The 17,222-nt window shown below is 41.5% G+C and overlaps 1 protein-coding gene across 1 annotated transcript in view; it reads left to right on the forward strand.

Annotated features, from left to right (window-relative positions):
• Window positions 1-14,498, forward strand: part of LOC124066055 (E3 ubiquitin-protein ligase NEURL1-like) — a 29,504-nt gene extending 15,006 nt beyond the window's left edge. Inside the window, exons 4-6 of the mRNA XM_046402122.1 lie at window positions 5,104-5,820; window positions 10,084-10,263; window positions 10,823-14,498. Coding sequence (XP_046258078.1) covers window positions 5,104-5,820; window positions 10,084-10,263; window positions 10,823-11,067 — 1,142 coding nt within the window. The 3' untranslated portion in view covers window positions 11,068-14,498. The remainder of the gene's footprint in view (window positions 1-5,103; window positions 5,821-10,083; window positions 10,264-10,822) is intronic.
• Window positions 14,499-17,222: the final 2,724 nt, after the last annotated feature.

Below are 17,222 nucleotides of genomic sequence, written 5' to 3' on the forward strand. Positions count from 1 at the left end.
ACACTCTTACACTTTTAAGACACTCAAAACAAGTGCTCCTCAAAGCAGGGTTGTGTGAAAGTGCATGCTGTTTTACAGACACTTCCTAAGTGGATATCCCCTTGGATACTCTTTGCCCTCGTGACATCCAAGAATTGCTGAGCGCCGTTTTCAGCGCTGCTATTTGTCACCTCCTATGTCCCATTTTCTTTCCACGATCACGATCCAAACCTCAGAAACATCTGGCCCTAAACCAGAGACTCGACTTGATCTGTTAGAAACGCGACATATGTGGCTCCTATTGCACATAGTATCTCAGATAATCAAAGTGTTGTGCTTGTCCCATGTATCACAGCTCTCACTTGACTTTAAGCCCCTCCCACTTCACACTCATACAGCTGTGCCATTATCCTGACCAGGATACCCCTCCTTAAAAGCTCATCAACACAGATTTTTTGTGGTTTTTTCTGGTAAGCGAAAGCTCTTCCCTCTCCTTTTTGAGAGTGACGCACAACCCCCTCCTGCCCCCGACTCAATCTTTTTTCTCATGACGGATGACTTCACTCACTCATTCTGGACAGAGCCCTGGATCGCCCCCCCCTCCAATCCTTCAGGCATGTATGCTTAGGGCAAATCCCCAAACACACACATACACGCACGCACACAACTGCCGCAGCTGACCTTGTATAGAGGTTGTGGCTTCACTAAACCCCCAAAAGCACCATAATCCTGTTCGACCAGGCCAAGGAATAAACTGAACCCTCCCTCGTCTACCTAGCGCCATGCCATTGTCTGCCTGAGAGCTCTTCAAGACTAAAAAAGGAATTGGTAACAGAAAAATCTTCAAATCAACTGCAGCAACTTAGAATAAAACAAAGCTTAGTAGTGTACTGTAATACATGCAAGCATCTCTGAGAAAGCTTTTCAAGATGAGGTGCAGCGAGGCTGTTTGTTTTAGCAGCACTTTATCTTTTAACGGCTTTTTGACCGCAGTACGTTAGTTGTCATTCTGGCTTGCGCAGTGAAGCATGATGCCAGTTTTTAAGCCACATCCTAGACTTCCTCCTTCTATCCTCCTCCTCCATCCACATTTCAGGAACTGGTTTTTCCAGAGCACACATTGAGTTTCAAGGTTGCAACTTGTTTGAGTGGGTAAACAGGTGGAGGTATTTTGTGCAGGTGTATGTTTTGGTGTCGCCCTGTTTGTACCTCCACGAAGCCAAGAAATTCCTCCAGGATATTAAGCAAGAGTTGAACAAGTCTGGTTTCTCACGGCTACAGTGTTTAATAAGCCAAAGACAAGAGGTCAGCCATTGACCCTGGAGAACAGTGTCAGTCTGGTATGTGCTCCTCTGTTTAAATAGAGCTTTTCTCCTGTGATTAAGTACCTGGAGCTCTGCGACGATTTCAGCCATAAACTTAATCACGTCCGCATTGTGTTCGTGCCAAAAAAAAGCAATTCAGACTTTGCCTCACTATTCAAAAAACTTCAAGGACTTGAACTTTCAAAGTTTCAGGGGAGAATATAAGCAACATTATGCTGAAGACATGCTGTTGTAAACTGTGGTAATGCAGCCAAATTTTATGTTATGCTAAGCGGCTGGGAATTTTCAATGGGTGCTATGTTTAATTCTTCTAATATAGCTCAGAAAGACAAGAGACAAGACTGCACCTGTCGGTGTGTAACTGACATTTTAATGAGTGAGCAGTCTGAGAGGAATAGTTGGCTCCTTATCAACTGTAAAAAGAAACAGTGTTTACAGCCCAGCCATACAAACAAATTTCTGTTGCGTGTCTGCTGTTGGAACAACTCTCCAGCCCCATCAGATGAAATCAAGTTCCCCTTCACCAGTCGTGAATTTAAATGTAGTGTAATAGACCAGATAGGATTGAATTATTTGGCGATGTAAAAGTGGATATTGTGACAACACAATTCATACATTAAAGCTGTCATTGTTAAGGTTGGTTTGATTAAAGAGTGAGTCCATTATTTTTTTTTTTGTGTGTGTCCTTGAGGGTTTTATATCACTCTGTAGCTTCCCAGTGTTCCTTAAGTATTCAAATCCGAAAATTTAAATACAAAATGCCGTTTTTTGAAGCCTGTCTTCAAAACTTTTTCCATGTAACTTGGTGTACATGACATTGCTACATTTATGCCCCGTAACTCGACCGTACCTCATGTGCTGCAGGTGTGTGTCTGTACAAACATGGCTAGGGGTGTGGTTGAACTGCACACACAGGGTTTGGCACACACAGTAGACAGGATAAAGCATGTGCATCAGCTGTTTTCACATAATTGTTCATCTTCCACCTCCAAGGTCAAATGACCCTTTTTAAGTGTCCATTCATACAACAACATGCAAGTATGCCAAGTGGCGTAGCTGGATATTTCACCCATTTGTACTCATTAATCATTGCTGAGCATTTCAACCATTTATCTGTTAAGAATCAAAAGGTTTTATACTAATGTGGTATCAAAGTTTGAATTTCAGCTACTGTGGCAACCTTGTGATATTTAGATAAATGATTCAACTTACTCTAAATATAGACAAAAGTATTGGGACTCCTGACCATTACACCAACAGGGACTTTAAAATAAGATAATCCTTTATTAGTCCCATAACTGGGAAATTACAGATGACATCACATTCTATATACATTGACAGCTTTACAACTATAACAGCTTCCACTCTTCTGGGAAGGCTTTCCACAAGATTTTGGAGTGTTTTGATGGGGTTGAGGTCCGGGGTCTGTGTGGGCCAGTTTGCTTTGTGCACTGGGGCACAGTCATGCTGGAATAGAAAAGGATCTTCCCAAAACTGCTGCCACAAAGCAAAGCATTGTCCAAAATTTCTTGGTATTCTGAAGCATTTTGGTTTCACTTCATTAGCGGTAAAGGGCCAAGGGACAATCCCTGCAAAACAGCCCCATAGCAAACTTGAATTTAATAATACAGAGGCATGTCCCAATACTTATGTCAATGTAGTGTATGCGTTTGCTTGTGAGCTGGTTTATCACATGCCATGCGTTATAGCTAAAAACTAATTGTAATTTCCTTTTTTTGTTGTTGTTGTTGTTTTTTTTTTCTTCAACTCAGTCTGTCCACGCACATGCACCCAACTGCAAGTACAGAACTGCCTGTTGTGAATGATGCAGAAAATGTAGTCGAACGGGGACTTTTCACTGCTACGTGTGTGTGTGTGTGTGTGTGTGTGTGTGTGTGTTTGACTTCTTTGCCCCTGTGCATGCAACCATTCTGTGAATGCGGTTGTACACAAATAAACACATGTTAATCATAGGACAGGGGACAGGATAAATAGTGTATTGTGTTTTAAGCTCGGGAATCTCACTGTTTGACTGACTGGATGCTTTTCATATTTGTCAGGTGTTTAATGTGTGAAATTCTATCCGTGACTCCATTGAGACTAAACCCAAGAACAGGTCATACATATTTATTTGGCGCACATCCTTATCTGTCATTGTTTCATCTTCTTTTATCTTTTGTATGTCTTGTTTTTCACAATGGGTAGAAACTTCCTTGTGATGTTGTTATTCTGCTCACAGCTTGTTTTGACTGTTGCGTCGCTCTCAAAACCGCAAACTGTGAACGGCAGGAAGCCGTAATAGCAAGAATAGAAATTATCTCATGTATCTCAAACTTTGCCTTGAAGATGATAAGGCTGCTAATAATAAGAACCTCATCCTTGGCCGTGGACACTCTTGACTGAGGAAGTAATTAAGTTCAAGCAGTTTATCAGCGGCTGGCCGGAGATGTGCTGTCGTTGTGTGATAAAGAGGAGCTGGTGAGGTATGCCCTTTCTTTCAAGTGTCCACCCCGCCCTATTTTTCATCCTCTCCTCCTCCGCCGCACTCTCTCACTCCATCCATTTCTCACAGGGGAAGCCCAGAGCAGATCGAGGCCTAAGAGCCACGCAGCTCAGCCATCATGTCACTCATCCCTCGGCCTGTCCCTCCTCGCTCTCCTCAAATGTCCAATCAGGCTAATTTTAGCCCATGTTAGAGGGCCGTGTTAAATTTGGCAGTGTGTCCCTAAGCGTGCCGCGATGCGGATCCGTTTGTACCAACTGTGCGTATGGAAAGACACACGCTCTTTCTGTTTTCTTTTTTGAAACGATGTTCCCATGTGGCTTCTATTTTACTGTGAGCAGAATTAGCATACTAAAGGCTATTTGTGATCGGGCTAGGCAGCATGGAGAGACATGTGATACAGGTTTTAGGATGCCTTTTCAATGATTGGAAAATAAGCTGCTTTTAGCATCCAGATGGTTCAGGTGTCGCATTACTAAAAATGTTACAGTGTACAGAGGTAGAATTCAGTACATTAGACTGTTTGTTATGTAAACACCTAGGACTTCTGGAGACTCACTGAAGCTATTTGAAACCCACTATACATTCACTTTCAGTCCTTGACAAAGACTGAAGGTAAACTACTTTTGTTAAAGAGAAGTCCTTTAAAAATGCACTTTTTCATTGATAACAAGAAGACTTAAGAGTGAAAATAAAAATAAGATGAGCAAGATAATGTGGCTTATTATCACAAGACTGCAAGCTAAAGGACAGAGTGGGAGGCTCAAACACGGCTGAGCTTTACTGTCTCTCAGTTTTATCTCTTCAATGTTACATAAAGCTGTTATGTCTCTTTTACTGTGATGTAGCCACTGGCCTGCAGCTACATTATGCCCCCCACTTAAAGCCCTGATACGTTTCTAAACATGTAAACACTGATGTATTGGTTCATATTGTAGAACTTCGAGCCTCAGTGCAAAGAGTGCATTAGAATTAATGTGTTATAAAGTAGAGAAGCCGAAAGCCACCATTTGTTTATTCTGACAGGTATGATAAATGAACAGCCCACAGACAGTGAATGTAAAACAAACCAGTGTTGTACATGGAAATATGCAAAATACTAAGTGGGCACATAAATCCAATTTGGTTTTGTCTGGATACCTTTTTCCCACTTGCAAAGACTGTTAATGTGACTGTATTAGTCACAGTCAGATGTTTTGATGTAATCAAATAAAAATCAGTAAAAAAAAAAGTGATAATACACAAGTGATTATGTAACATCACTGTGTTGTTTGTCCTTGTTTGTCTGTCCCACAGACAGTGAGATGCTCCCTGTGGACAGCCTGCGTCCTCGTTCTTTTGCTGCCGCCCACCGGACCTCCATTCAGCGTAACGGTGAAGACCCTCGCCTCTCCATCAGCCTGTGTGACCTGAGCCTGCAGCAGCAGGAAGCTCATCTGGAAGAAGATGATGAGGAAGAGGAACGACTGCAACCTCTAAGCTCCACCTCCTACCATGTGCCCCAAAACTCTCAGAACTCACAGCAGTGCTCGCTGCTGCCCAGCCATTTGGACACCGACCTGCACTTCCACCCGGTGCACGGCATCCATGTTACCGTGCTGGATAAGCACACGGTGGGAAGGCCGGACCACCGTAGTGACGAGAGGACCCTGGTGTTCACCAGTCGGCCGATGCGCTGCTCAGAGACTGTGTTTGTGAAAGTGAAGGCGGGTGCCACACGGCCCGGCTCGCTTTCTTACGGTGTGACATCATGTGACCCGGCCACCCTGAGGACCAGCGACCTCCCATCCAACCCAGAGTCCCTGGTTGACCGTAAGGAATTCTGGGCCGTGTATCGTGTGGCAGTGTCACTCCACAGCGGAGACATCTTGGGCTTCGTAGTGAACGCAGAAGGGGAGGTCATGATGAGCCATAACGGCGTCAGTGCAGGGATGCAGCTGTGTGTTGATAACTCCAGGCCGCTCTGGATGTTCTTCGGTCTGCATGGTGCCATCACACAACTCAGGATTTTAGGTTTGTTCACTTGATCTTTGTGTAAAATTTGTTTATGATCTAACATCAATTTGGGGATGCAAAGCTGGATTTTTAGGAACATGATTTTAAAATGGCAACAGAGGAGGAGAAAAGGAAACTTTTTACAATATGGGACCCTGTGATGATTCCCCCAGAAAACATCAAATACTCAAACATAATTGTTTACTTTCATTCAGTTTTAATGCCTTCTTATTCCTGTACAGCTTCAAATTTGATTTTCCACATATTTTTAAGACTATTAAAAGAAAGCCACAATTCCAAGCCAAAGAGCCAAACTAAGACAAATTTGTTTCATTAGATTTCAGTTATACTGTTTGCATCAGCAATGGATGTGTCTAGTTAAAGTGAAGCGATGCCAGATTTCCTCCAAGCATACAGAACATGTGCCTACACAGATCAACTGGTCCTTATTAGCGTTAGTTTTAGCGTTAGTTCAATTTTTTATTTTTTTATTTTTCCCCAGTTGAAGAAAGTTGATTATGCTTCCCACAAATCTTTTCGGGATGTAAACTTTCCATTCAGAAATTAAAGCAGTCTTTGATCTTTGAATGACCTTTAGAGGCTGAATTCCCACTCAGCCATGTCATGAAATAGTTTTCTTCTCCTTTGCTGTCCAGGCTGTTCTCTGACTTTTTATCAACTCATTTATCTCTCAGGAATTTACATTCTGCCCCCAGAGTTCGCATATGAATGTTAACTTTGTGTCTTCAGTTGAATAGAATTTCTGTGTGCTTCGTTTGATTCTTGTAGATTTCACATGATGATAAAGCAGCATTACCTGAAGGTACCCTAAAGTTAATCATGTGGTGAGATTCTGGTTTCTTGGATGTGGAACTGCATGAACAGTTTAGGACTGTATGACTCAAAATCAGCAGAATAAGAACATAATAATGGCTAACAGGTTCAGGTGGCTCTATGATTTGGAATACTTTCCCAGTACAGAAGAATCTCTGGGTTCTGTTGATTTTGAAAGCAAAACCAAGCGAATGCTATGGTGATGGTCACATACTGAAGATATGCTTTGGATGTGCAGATACATAGTTTTCGAAGAAGGTTTGTCTGTCTTGCAGGGAAGATCATTTCATAGTTATCTTGCTCTGGACATATTCTGCGTGGATGTGGAAGTGTGTTGTAGCATTTTTCACCTATGTATGGAGATTTCAAAAAGAGTGGAGATGAAAAAAAAAACCGATGTCTGATATATTTTCGAGAGCATTTGACATACAGAACTCATCTTCGCCGAAGAAGTACAAAAGTTCACCACATTTTGTGCAAATCCGATTGAAGTTTGAAATATTTAGTACGACTTGCTCAGTTTTAAAAGTCCTGCACTTAAGGGATGTTGTATTCTCTATTTTTCATAAGATGGAGGTCCAGCATTAGTGCATTATGATGTGACTGTGAAATACTGCAGAGTGCAGCAAGCAAAAATGTGAGTGCTTTTGATTTGTTTACAGATAAAACCATTCATCTTAATTCTTTGAACACAGTCTTCCTCCACCACAGTGTTGTCTTCAGGCTAAGTTGATAATGATAATGATAATGTTTTTTTTACAGGAAATCTATAATCAGAGGAAAAGTAGTCTGAAGACAGACATGATCAAAATGCATTGATTTATAAGAATTTGATTTATTCCTGGATTACAGTCTTTCCTCTCTTCTCTTTTATCAGTCAGGCCAGGGCTGAGGATGTTATTTCTGTCTTGCGTGGGCTCCCAGCAGCCAGCATTATGTATCAAGAGGGGGGCCGTGATCGCTCCTTATGATGCCCTCCATATGCATTATTAAATTGTAATTGCACAGAGGTTTGAGATGCTGGGTTTTCCACCCACAGCTTGTTCTCTTAACTCTGGTCCTCCAATCATATCAGTCCTTCCTCTTTTCTTCATGCATTTTCTCACCCCAACCACCCACCCTCCTGAATCTTTTGGGGTATGAGCTTTCTTCAAGTCATTACCCACTCCAGCTGTGGGGAGTACATTTGTGATGTCTCTGCTCACCCACTCACTGGAGCTGCACGCCACAGGTTGCCATGGAAACATCTAACCAGTGAGGCAAGTGACAGTTTGTCATGGCTGGGTGTCATCAAGCCTGTGAAGTGGAACAGATGAGAGTCTGTTGCTCTCACGTGGTCATTTTGTCCGTGTTATCTTGAAAACCAAGATTTTATAATTTCCCGCGAGAGATTTAGGATCAATAATGGCCTGCAGTCATCCTGTGTTTCTCATTCCAGGTGTGCTGTCGTGGGTTTACGTGTTTGTTTCTGCATAGTGCTCAATTTTAAAGCTGCTATGATCAATATTTTTTATATTAACAATTGATCTAATGAGTACATGTGTGTGAAAAGAGTAATTTTTAAGGATAAACCGGAAGAGAATTAACACCTGACTCTGCAGCTGCCTTTAGCTCTACAGAGCATTTAATGGCTGTTTTCAAAAACTCTACAGACACAATTAGCACCTAGCTTTTGAACATAGTGGAGCTTTCACGTGCTAAAGAGCTTGACTCAGATTTCCCTCAGAGCTAAAAGAAAAGTAAATCTTGGATATACATTCATCAAGTGGACACAAACATGACTTAAAACAAATGCTTGTGGAGCACTCTATCCATTGGATGTGTGAATTAGCAGCTGTTTGCTGTCAGGTTTGTCATATCAGCTTAAAAAGTAAGCATTTCAAATGCTGAACTTCTTTCAGACACAAACAGAAAAATAAACATCCTGTTGGACTGTGGCAGAGTTCTCTATATTTGATAAGCATGTGTTGAAAGCCTCCAAATAAGCCTCCTGCACTGCCTTCTTAGCTAAACACATTCATACTGTCATTCCTGGTGGCATAGCTAGCAGTAACTTCATGATACAAGAGAAGATGAAAGGTCTCCTTGATGAAAGGGTACAAGAATAGACATGAAGGTTATCCATTCTTTCTTATTAGAGTTGACCAAAACAACAGCCGGGCTGCTGCATAGATCATATTAAGTTGGTAATGGACGGGTGCATAAATGCTACTGTAAGCAAACATGCCTCTGTATCCACTCTAAAACATGATAATACAAATAATAAATAGATAGATGACTCTGTGAAAAGTCTGTCTTTGTAAAGTGGCGCTAACCTTAAAAGCCCACGAATTATGGAAAGGCTTTTGCATGGGTTACCACAAGTCTTGTGTTCTTGCAGACTTTGCTACATTTCTTAACTTTTTAGCAGCAAACTGATTGTTGCATGACCGAAAAGCTACTATGGTTTGTTTACGTAGGCTGAAACTGAGACTGCAGTGGTTGGAGTGGTCCGAGGTAAGGGCATCAGAGTTCAGAGCAGTGGATTGGAGCACGTAGCTATAGTTATGCAACAAACTGTATACATGTTTGTGCTAACAACAGACCACATAAATGCATCTTTTTTCTTTTTAAACCAAGAGTTTTTAATTTTTTCTGCATTTTCTCACCATCTGTGGTTCTTTTTTTTTATTTTTAGCTCTTTCTCCACTCCACACTGTAATTGTAGGAAAACGTGGATAAGCAAATTGTTGGATGGGATGTAAACTCCCAATATTAGATCATTTGACACATGGAAGGATTGTGGTGCCAAGTTAAGTGGCCTGCCTGACAGTGTAGCAATATTTCTGCCATGGTCAGTTGAAGGACAATGTGTAAACAACAATGCTGTGTGCCTGCCAGGCCAACTAGATCAGAATTTGTCTGTGGAATCGGGGTCGGTATTCTTGTCTGTGAGGAGAGATGAGCTGCCAATATGAGAAGCGATGCCAGAGCCGGTGGTTATGGGGTGCGGATCATACAGGACAGACAACAGATAGACTGTGGAAGTATTTTGCACCCTACCCAGAGGGATCATGGGCTCATGAAGGAAGAGGAGGATGTGTGTGAGTGTGTGTGTGTCTGGTGGTGGGGTCTCTGACAAAACTACACCAACTCACAGGCTCTTGACTCACTCACACACACCCACACACACACTGTTGACTCACAAGTCATCTGCTTAGTGATAGAAAAGATTTAACATGTGTGTATGAGTGTGTGTGTGTGTGTATGAGAGAGAGAGTGACAGCAGGCTGAGACAGTGAGAGAGATGCAACAAAACATCCACTCTCCTCTATTTGCTAATTATCAGCTCAGACTGCTGAGAGATGCACAGTCCCGGTTATGAAAGCATTGGATTGGCTCCTTTGAACACAGAGGTCGCTTACTTTCATAGATTATCTGTGTTTGTTGTTTCTTCTGTACCTTCAGGCTCATCTCCGCATCCAGACGTTCGAGGCCTGTCAGTCCCCAGCTCCCCATCCTGTACACCCAACACCCCCACAATGCTTTGCAGCGGCAACTCCGAGCCCAACCTCAACACGCCCATGAACATCAACCTCAATTCAAGCTTCAACTCAAACTACCACACTGTCTCTTCTTCCTCCACAGGTTTGTCCAAGTCTTACAGTTGACTTCTTTCTCTTCTCTGTGTATCATCTCACATTTTTTCTTGTGTATTTTCTTGTGTGTATATGAGTTGATTTGATTAAAATGCAGACATGCAAGAGAGAAACTAAACAGACAGCAGTACACAAACTCTGACTGAACAGCACTAAGACATCGACTCACAATGCGTGTGATAGCACTTAAAGCAAATATTTACCTTGCTGATGAGAAGCGTAATCTTCGACATCGCTGCGGTCCTGAGCTGCAGGCAGTATAACAGGAAATCTCCTGGCAGATAATGGCGGCAGAAGAAGCGAGGACTGGAACACAATTATTCCTACAGAAAGTTGTCCTGAAACTTGATTAGCAGAGAAAAGCTGCGGGCAGGGTATTGACAGCTTAAATAAGAGGTGCTTTGGGTTTATGTTGCAGGTAGTGATTGTCAGTGCTATGTAACTGCACTTGTCTGCCTGAATTACTTGGAAGGCTTCCTCCATTTATTTTGTTTTCTCTCCCGCACTCACTCACCCATCTCTAATAAATTTTTATGTCGTCACCTCAGGTACAACCCCGAGCTCTCCTTTCTCCGGCCACCTTGTGTCACCCACCTTCCCGTCCTGCTCGGGCTCATGGAGTGACGAATGCACCATTTGTTACGAGAATGCGGTGGACACAGTCCTCTACGCCTGTGGACACATGTGTCTCTGCTACACCTGTGGGCTCAAACTCAAGAAGATGAACAATGCATGCTGTCCCATCTGCAGGAGGACAATCAAAGACATCATCAAGACCTACCGCAGCACGTAGGCTTGTGTTTGACAAAGTGTCGCATCGTCAGGTTCAGCTCAAATGGTTGTCAAAGCCATGTAATACTTTGTAAAGATGGACAGAACATAAATGAAAGGTCCGCTTGTTTATGTGTGCAATCTGGCTCAGGTACTCTACCGCAGGACTCATTCATTGCAACATTTTATCTATGTTATGCCTAATGCGCGTCTATGGAAAGCTCACTGTGTCTTCTACCTATGATGTCTCGGTAAGGAGCCAGCAATGACTTTCATCAGAGACCTTCCAAAAATACAGGGTGATCTTCAGAACACAAAATATCTGCTCTACTGCAGATAGGACTCGCGCCAAACACCTCACACCTTGAATTACTAATTACTACAGTGACTCTGTGATTTGTGCATCTGTTGAAGAGGAAGAGTAATCTGGAGAGGAATCTGCCCCTCTTCATTCTGCTGGTGAGAGCATCACCGCTAGTTAGTTTTACACGAAATAAAATTAACCAGAGCCGCAGAAGAAACAGGGAAAATAAATGTGTGGTCGCACTAGCTGCTCCTCCACTGCTTGTCAGAGAGCACTGGGTCAGAGTGTTGTTTTTAAGAGTAATTTTAATCAGTTCTCAACAATATCAGAGAAGAGATCAGCACGTGCTTTCCCAACTGCTTCCAGAGACCAGTGAGGAATGAATATAAATTTTTTGTGGTGAAAACATTTCTAAAATAAGCCATTTTAATGAATATAAAAATGCTCCTCCTGCAATAAAACACAAACCTAAAGGGTAAAGAAATCCTTAAAGGAACTTTGCTAGATGATAAATTAAGTATTTTGTTGGATAACTCGCTACCTGCTGTGCTTCTGTGAACTTCGGGCAGGGCGAGATGTGTAGTGCGAAGAGTAAAAAAGTGTGAAGGTTGTCTCCATAGAAGGTCACGCTTTCAGTGAATGAGGATGTAAATCAGTGAAGAGGGAGCGAGGGAGGCGGAGAGGATGTTGTATGTTTTGGACGAGGACAGGGGAGGAAGGGGCACCTTAGCCGTGCGTCTGCACATCGTTTAAGCGCAAGTGTTTGCTCACTCAGGCACACCAGATACATCATAGCGCTTGTATGAAAGCCTGTAAAATGTGGGACTTGCGTGGTTTGCATGTCCTGCTTCTTGGCATCTCTGGCTGCCGCTCTGTAAGCCGGCTGGATGCTGTAATTGGACAAAAGTCATTCAAATAAACACTGGTGGGCAATGAAGTATTTTTAACATGCTGAAAGAGCACACAAGAATGACGAATCAACCTCTTCATCACTGCAACAAACCCATGAAACGCTACGTTCAGGTTACACACTTTCCTCTTGTACATTAAATAAGATCAAATATTTGCTTTTCAGTGATGACATATTTCAGTACACTGTGTCTTCAAGTGGAAAAGAAATTCACACGTGTGCAGCCTGTGACCAGGATGTAGCGTGTTATTGCGGAACATTGTGAGAATTTAATTTGCATATCAGTTTCTGAGTGCTGCTCTTTGTCGGTAAAAGCAAACTGCAAGGACATTTTCACTTGACTAATCTCATGCATTATGTACTGTGCTTTGAATTGTTAAGAAATAAGTACAAGCTATTTTCAGGTGTGATTTTGGCCTTGATGAAACATCACTCAGTGTTTTGTAAAGTGGTAAGTGCTGACTTGTTTTTTTTTTTGTTTTTTTTTTTTTCAAGGTGTTAGCTTCAGCTTGAGTCATCTCGCCGCTGCTGGAGGGAAAATTAGCAGTCATGTTGTATGAAGTTTGACTCACGGGTTTCTTGTGTGCCTTTTAAAAAGAGAAGTCTGGACAAACTTTGGTCTGTTAAGGCTCCTCACGGTGAAAACCATGAGGAACACTGAGGTTCATGTTCATTTTACTCTTTTGTGGTCGTGGTGTCTTTGACGTGAGCAGGTAACCACACAAATTACGATGCTACGTGAACATTTCAGTAAGATCAGTGTGTGAATTAATTCACTGCTAACGATGACATGTTTAAATATTATCCTGTCCCCTCTGTGCCTGCATTGTGTAATACTGGAATTTTGTTGCTCAGCCTTTACATTTCAACCTGTTTTTGTTTTTCCTCCTGACCAAATATGACCTTTAGCAGAAATAAAGCCTGGTGAACAATTTTTGATAGAAAAATGGTCTGTATAATATTAACTGTACATTATGAGGTTTATTTATTTTGTCAATGCTATTATAAAGCTCTCTCACTGTTTGTTTTTATATGTATGGCTGTTGTGTCCAAAAAAGAATATTGTTTTTATATTGTTGCATAAAGATGACGGAAAATTTTATTCCCCTGAAAGGCTCTGTGGATCAGCTGATTTTCACTTCAATGAATAGTTTGACATTATGGGAAGCTTTTACTTGTGGAAAGTTGGATGGGAAGATTGATGCTACTCTCCAGGGGTGGAATGTAACTTTTGAGTACAAAAGCGCAAACACTGTGCTTGAGTATAATTTTGGTGCAGTACTGTATTATTTTAACATTGTGGTATCAATATGCTACTTTTACTTTAGGGTTGATATTACTGCTGAGTAGATGAGATGATGAATTTTGGAGCAGATACTTAGGCTGGACATCGCGATCAGGGAGCCACACCCACATCTCAGACACACACACACACAGTGCAGCACAGGAAAAAACACGGACATGGAGGCATGACAGTGACAGTAACCACATTCCCCATTTTCAGTCTTCATGTAAAGCTAAGTGTCTCCTACTGGACAAATATGAGAGATGTGTCAAGCTTTTCATCTAACTCTTCACCAGTGAGTGGATTAACATATTTCCATCCATCCACCCACCCACCCGTTATCTATCACCACTTTGTAGGGTCACAGGGTGGGGGATGGAGGCTGTCTCTGCTGACATTAGGTGACAGGCAGGGGACAGGTCGCCAGTTCATCACAGGGCTGACACGTAGATACAAACAACCATTCCGGCTCAATTTCACACCTACAGGCAATTTAGAGTCACCAGTTAATCTAACCTGCATGTCTTTGGACTGTAGGAGGAAGCCAGAGAATCCAGATGGGAGAACATACAAACTGAAAGACCCCAACCGTATGCTATTAAAGGGGAATAAAATTTATAAAGCTTGGCTTTGGTTACCTATTAGTTGGTGAAATTATGTTTGTCCTTCTTGTGCATATTTAAAATGATATATTGAATTTGTGTTGTAGTGAAGCAGGCGTGGTCATAATTCTGTCAGAGGTTTTTTTTTTTGTTTGTTTTTTTTTTTTCAAATGTGACCAAATATTTGCCATTCTTAGAAAACAAAACCAGCAAGTACATGAAGGCGGGCATTTCGTACACAAAAATCAGCTCATTACTTTGTTTTCCTCTGCTTGGGATTTCTATTAGTTGTTAAAACATTCTTAAAGTGGTTTAGTTATGGTCAGCTTGTTAAATAAAGTTTAAGTCTGAATTACTGGCTTTGTCACTTTTTCCTACATTAATAGGGACATTTTCAGCCCGTCAAGCTCTTCTTTAGAGATAGAAGAAAGCCAATCACTTACTTTGTTTAAGTCATTTACCTCTAATTGCCATTAAGAGTTAAGAGTGACCATTTCTATTTCACAGCAACAACAACAGGAAGCTAAAGTCAACAAAAAGATGACAAAAGACAAGGAACGAGAGAGCATTAGTGCAATTACCTTTGACCAAGACAAAGATGATACAAATGGTTTATGTGACCTCAAATTGTGCAACAGTTAGATAACAAAAAAGGCAGCCATCTTTCAGATGCCTAACACCCAACGCAATCGCTCACCACAGTAGTATACTTGACTAACACCCCGCCATGTACTATATGAATAACAAAGGCAAGGGCTTTTAGTAAACAGCTATAACTCAAAGAGAAACTGTTTATAGTTGTGGTATGTAGACCTGGCCACAGTGAACATCATCTGTTATTTACTACCCTGCAGGCCTGGCGTTAATGCAGCACTGTTTTATGCTGCACTCCAATAGGCACAAATAGAGCCCATGACGTCCAGACATGAAACAGGCATCAGTGGCTGCTGTTCATAGCCAAGTGTTCTCAGAGTTGAGAGGTAAATACACAGCCTGGGTCTGTGACAGTGACATGAATACAGTATATCTCACTGGTTTCTGTGTACACACAGACTTTCCACTCAGACCTCTCTGTGAACCTGGCTGCCGGCCTTCTGAAGGCTTACGGGCTTGGCAGACTTGTTTGAGCTGTGTTGCAGTATCTCTTCTAGACAGCTGTTTGGTCAAACACGCACCCCGTCTATTAAGGTACAAAATTTGTATTCCAAAAAAGCACGACACTATCGATTATGAATTTCAACTAGACATCAGACAGTCAGAATTTGAGTTTGCTTCTCTGTTGCAGTTAAGGCTTTTAAGCTTTTGATGCTCAGCGTGATGTAAAATCTTTTTCCTCAGTCAGACTTGCAGCGTCCAGGGACAGACTATGAGAAAAAGTGCAATTATATTAAAAAGTACAACTTTGTTCATAGTCCAGATCAATTTAGGGATCTCACCCTGACACACACCTCTAATTATTGTGTTGATGAAGACAGAGGTGAAGGTTACTGTGATGCTGTGCTCAATCAGCAATGAGAAGCTGCTGCTGCCCTCCAGAGGCCAGAAACACCTCCAGCACCCTGCACAGAAAAAGAAAAAGCCTCAACAGATCAGAGTGCAAAAATGTTTTTAGTACATGTGAAAGGAATGCACCTTCATGCACTTTTAATATACACTCCATTTCTACATATTAAAAATGAAAATGGGAAGAGGTCACTTCATAGTCATGATCAGTGGCCAACATGTTTGAAAAAAAAATGGGCAAAAACATTCAGACTTGGAAAGAGCATTCAAATCTTCAGATTTTTTGTACTATTGTGCATTTTTTCACTTTTTTGTATTGTTGTACTGGTCAAAATGTTCCATACTCATTTTTTCCAACCTTTTCTCCATTCTCTGACAGCAACATACATCAATTTCATAAATACTCTTGACTCCAGGTTTTGAGATAATACTGCTGTTTTATTTTTCTAAATCACATCTTGGTCTCCATCAGGTTATTCACCCACTACCATTTTCCTGACACAAACACTAAAAAAACAGCTTTGTATTTGAAGTGGTGAACCCCTAGGGGAGTCAATCTCCTGCACATCTTGCACTTGATTTCCTCTTTCCTCCTCCTGTGAGTTATCATTTGCATGCACAAATAAACACACACTCCTCACAACTACAACAAGCCAGCACACACAGTTGGCAGACAAAACATGTTATAAAGATGATCCGTGGGCACCCATAACTTAGTTCCAACCCAGTGAGTCTACTATGAGTGTGGCGATCCCAACAGAGGAAACAGCCAGTGGGACGGACATATTTCACATTAAATTCCTGTGGGCTGTAAATCTTATTATATTCCAGGCACCAAATCCAATATATCAGCAATATGCAGTGTCTGACACTGGAAAACTGCATCAGTGTTTTGATTTTGTGTTTCTCTGATTATAGCTGAAGGCGACAATATTACAGACTACATCTCCACACTGGAAACTTAAACTTTTGCTTTGTCATTTGATGCTAAATTAGGCAGCCCAGTGACCACAGAATGAAAGGCTTCTAAACCAGAGTCAAATATGCAGGTTCTCCTGAAGCAGAAGTCGCTGAAGCAGGCCTGTCAAAGTGAATTGCGCCACTATCTGGCTCAGTGCTGTGTGTAAGAAATGAAAGGGATCTAATTTATTTGCAAAATAGCACCCGGCTGGTCAAACACTTCAGCTGTACTGCATATGCACAGATGTGAGTTTATGTTAGATATAAACACATTCAATTTTGAAATATTTCACTTAGTCCAAGGCAGAAAGCATTTAATGCAATATCACTGAGAGGCTAAACAGAACCTGTGATTATGGCCTTTATTAAGTTTTCATTCTACGTGTAACTGTTGTATATACATTCACACTGTTTATATACATTAATCTGAAGTGATTTTAACAAGTAATTATTCCCTTTTCACCCGTGTCATAGAGCATTAAAGTCCAACATCTTTTTGTCTGCTAACATGCAAACATGTCTGCCAAAAGGGAAAAATTTCTTATGTTTTTTTTTTTTCGGTTTCATGATGGTTTCCCCATTTTGCATTAATTCCGCACATAAATGAAGACCT

The sequence above is a fragment of the Scatophagus argus genome, chromosome 10 (genome assembly GCF_020382885.2).
Source record: "Scatophagus argus isolate fScaArg1 chromosome 10, fScaArg1.pri, whole genome shotgun sequence".
NCBI lineage: Eukaryota > Metazoa > Chordata > Actinopteri > Scatophagidae > Scatophagus > Scatophagus argus.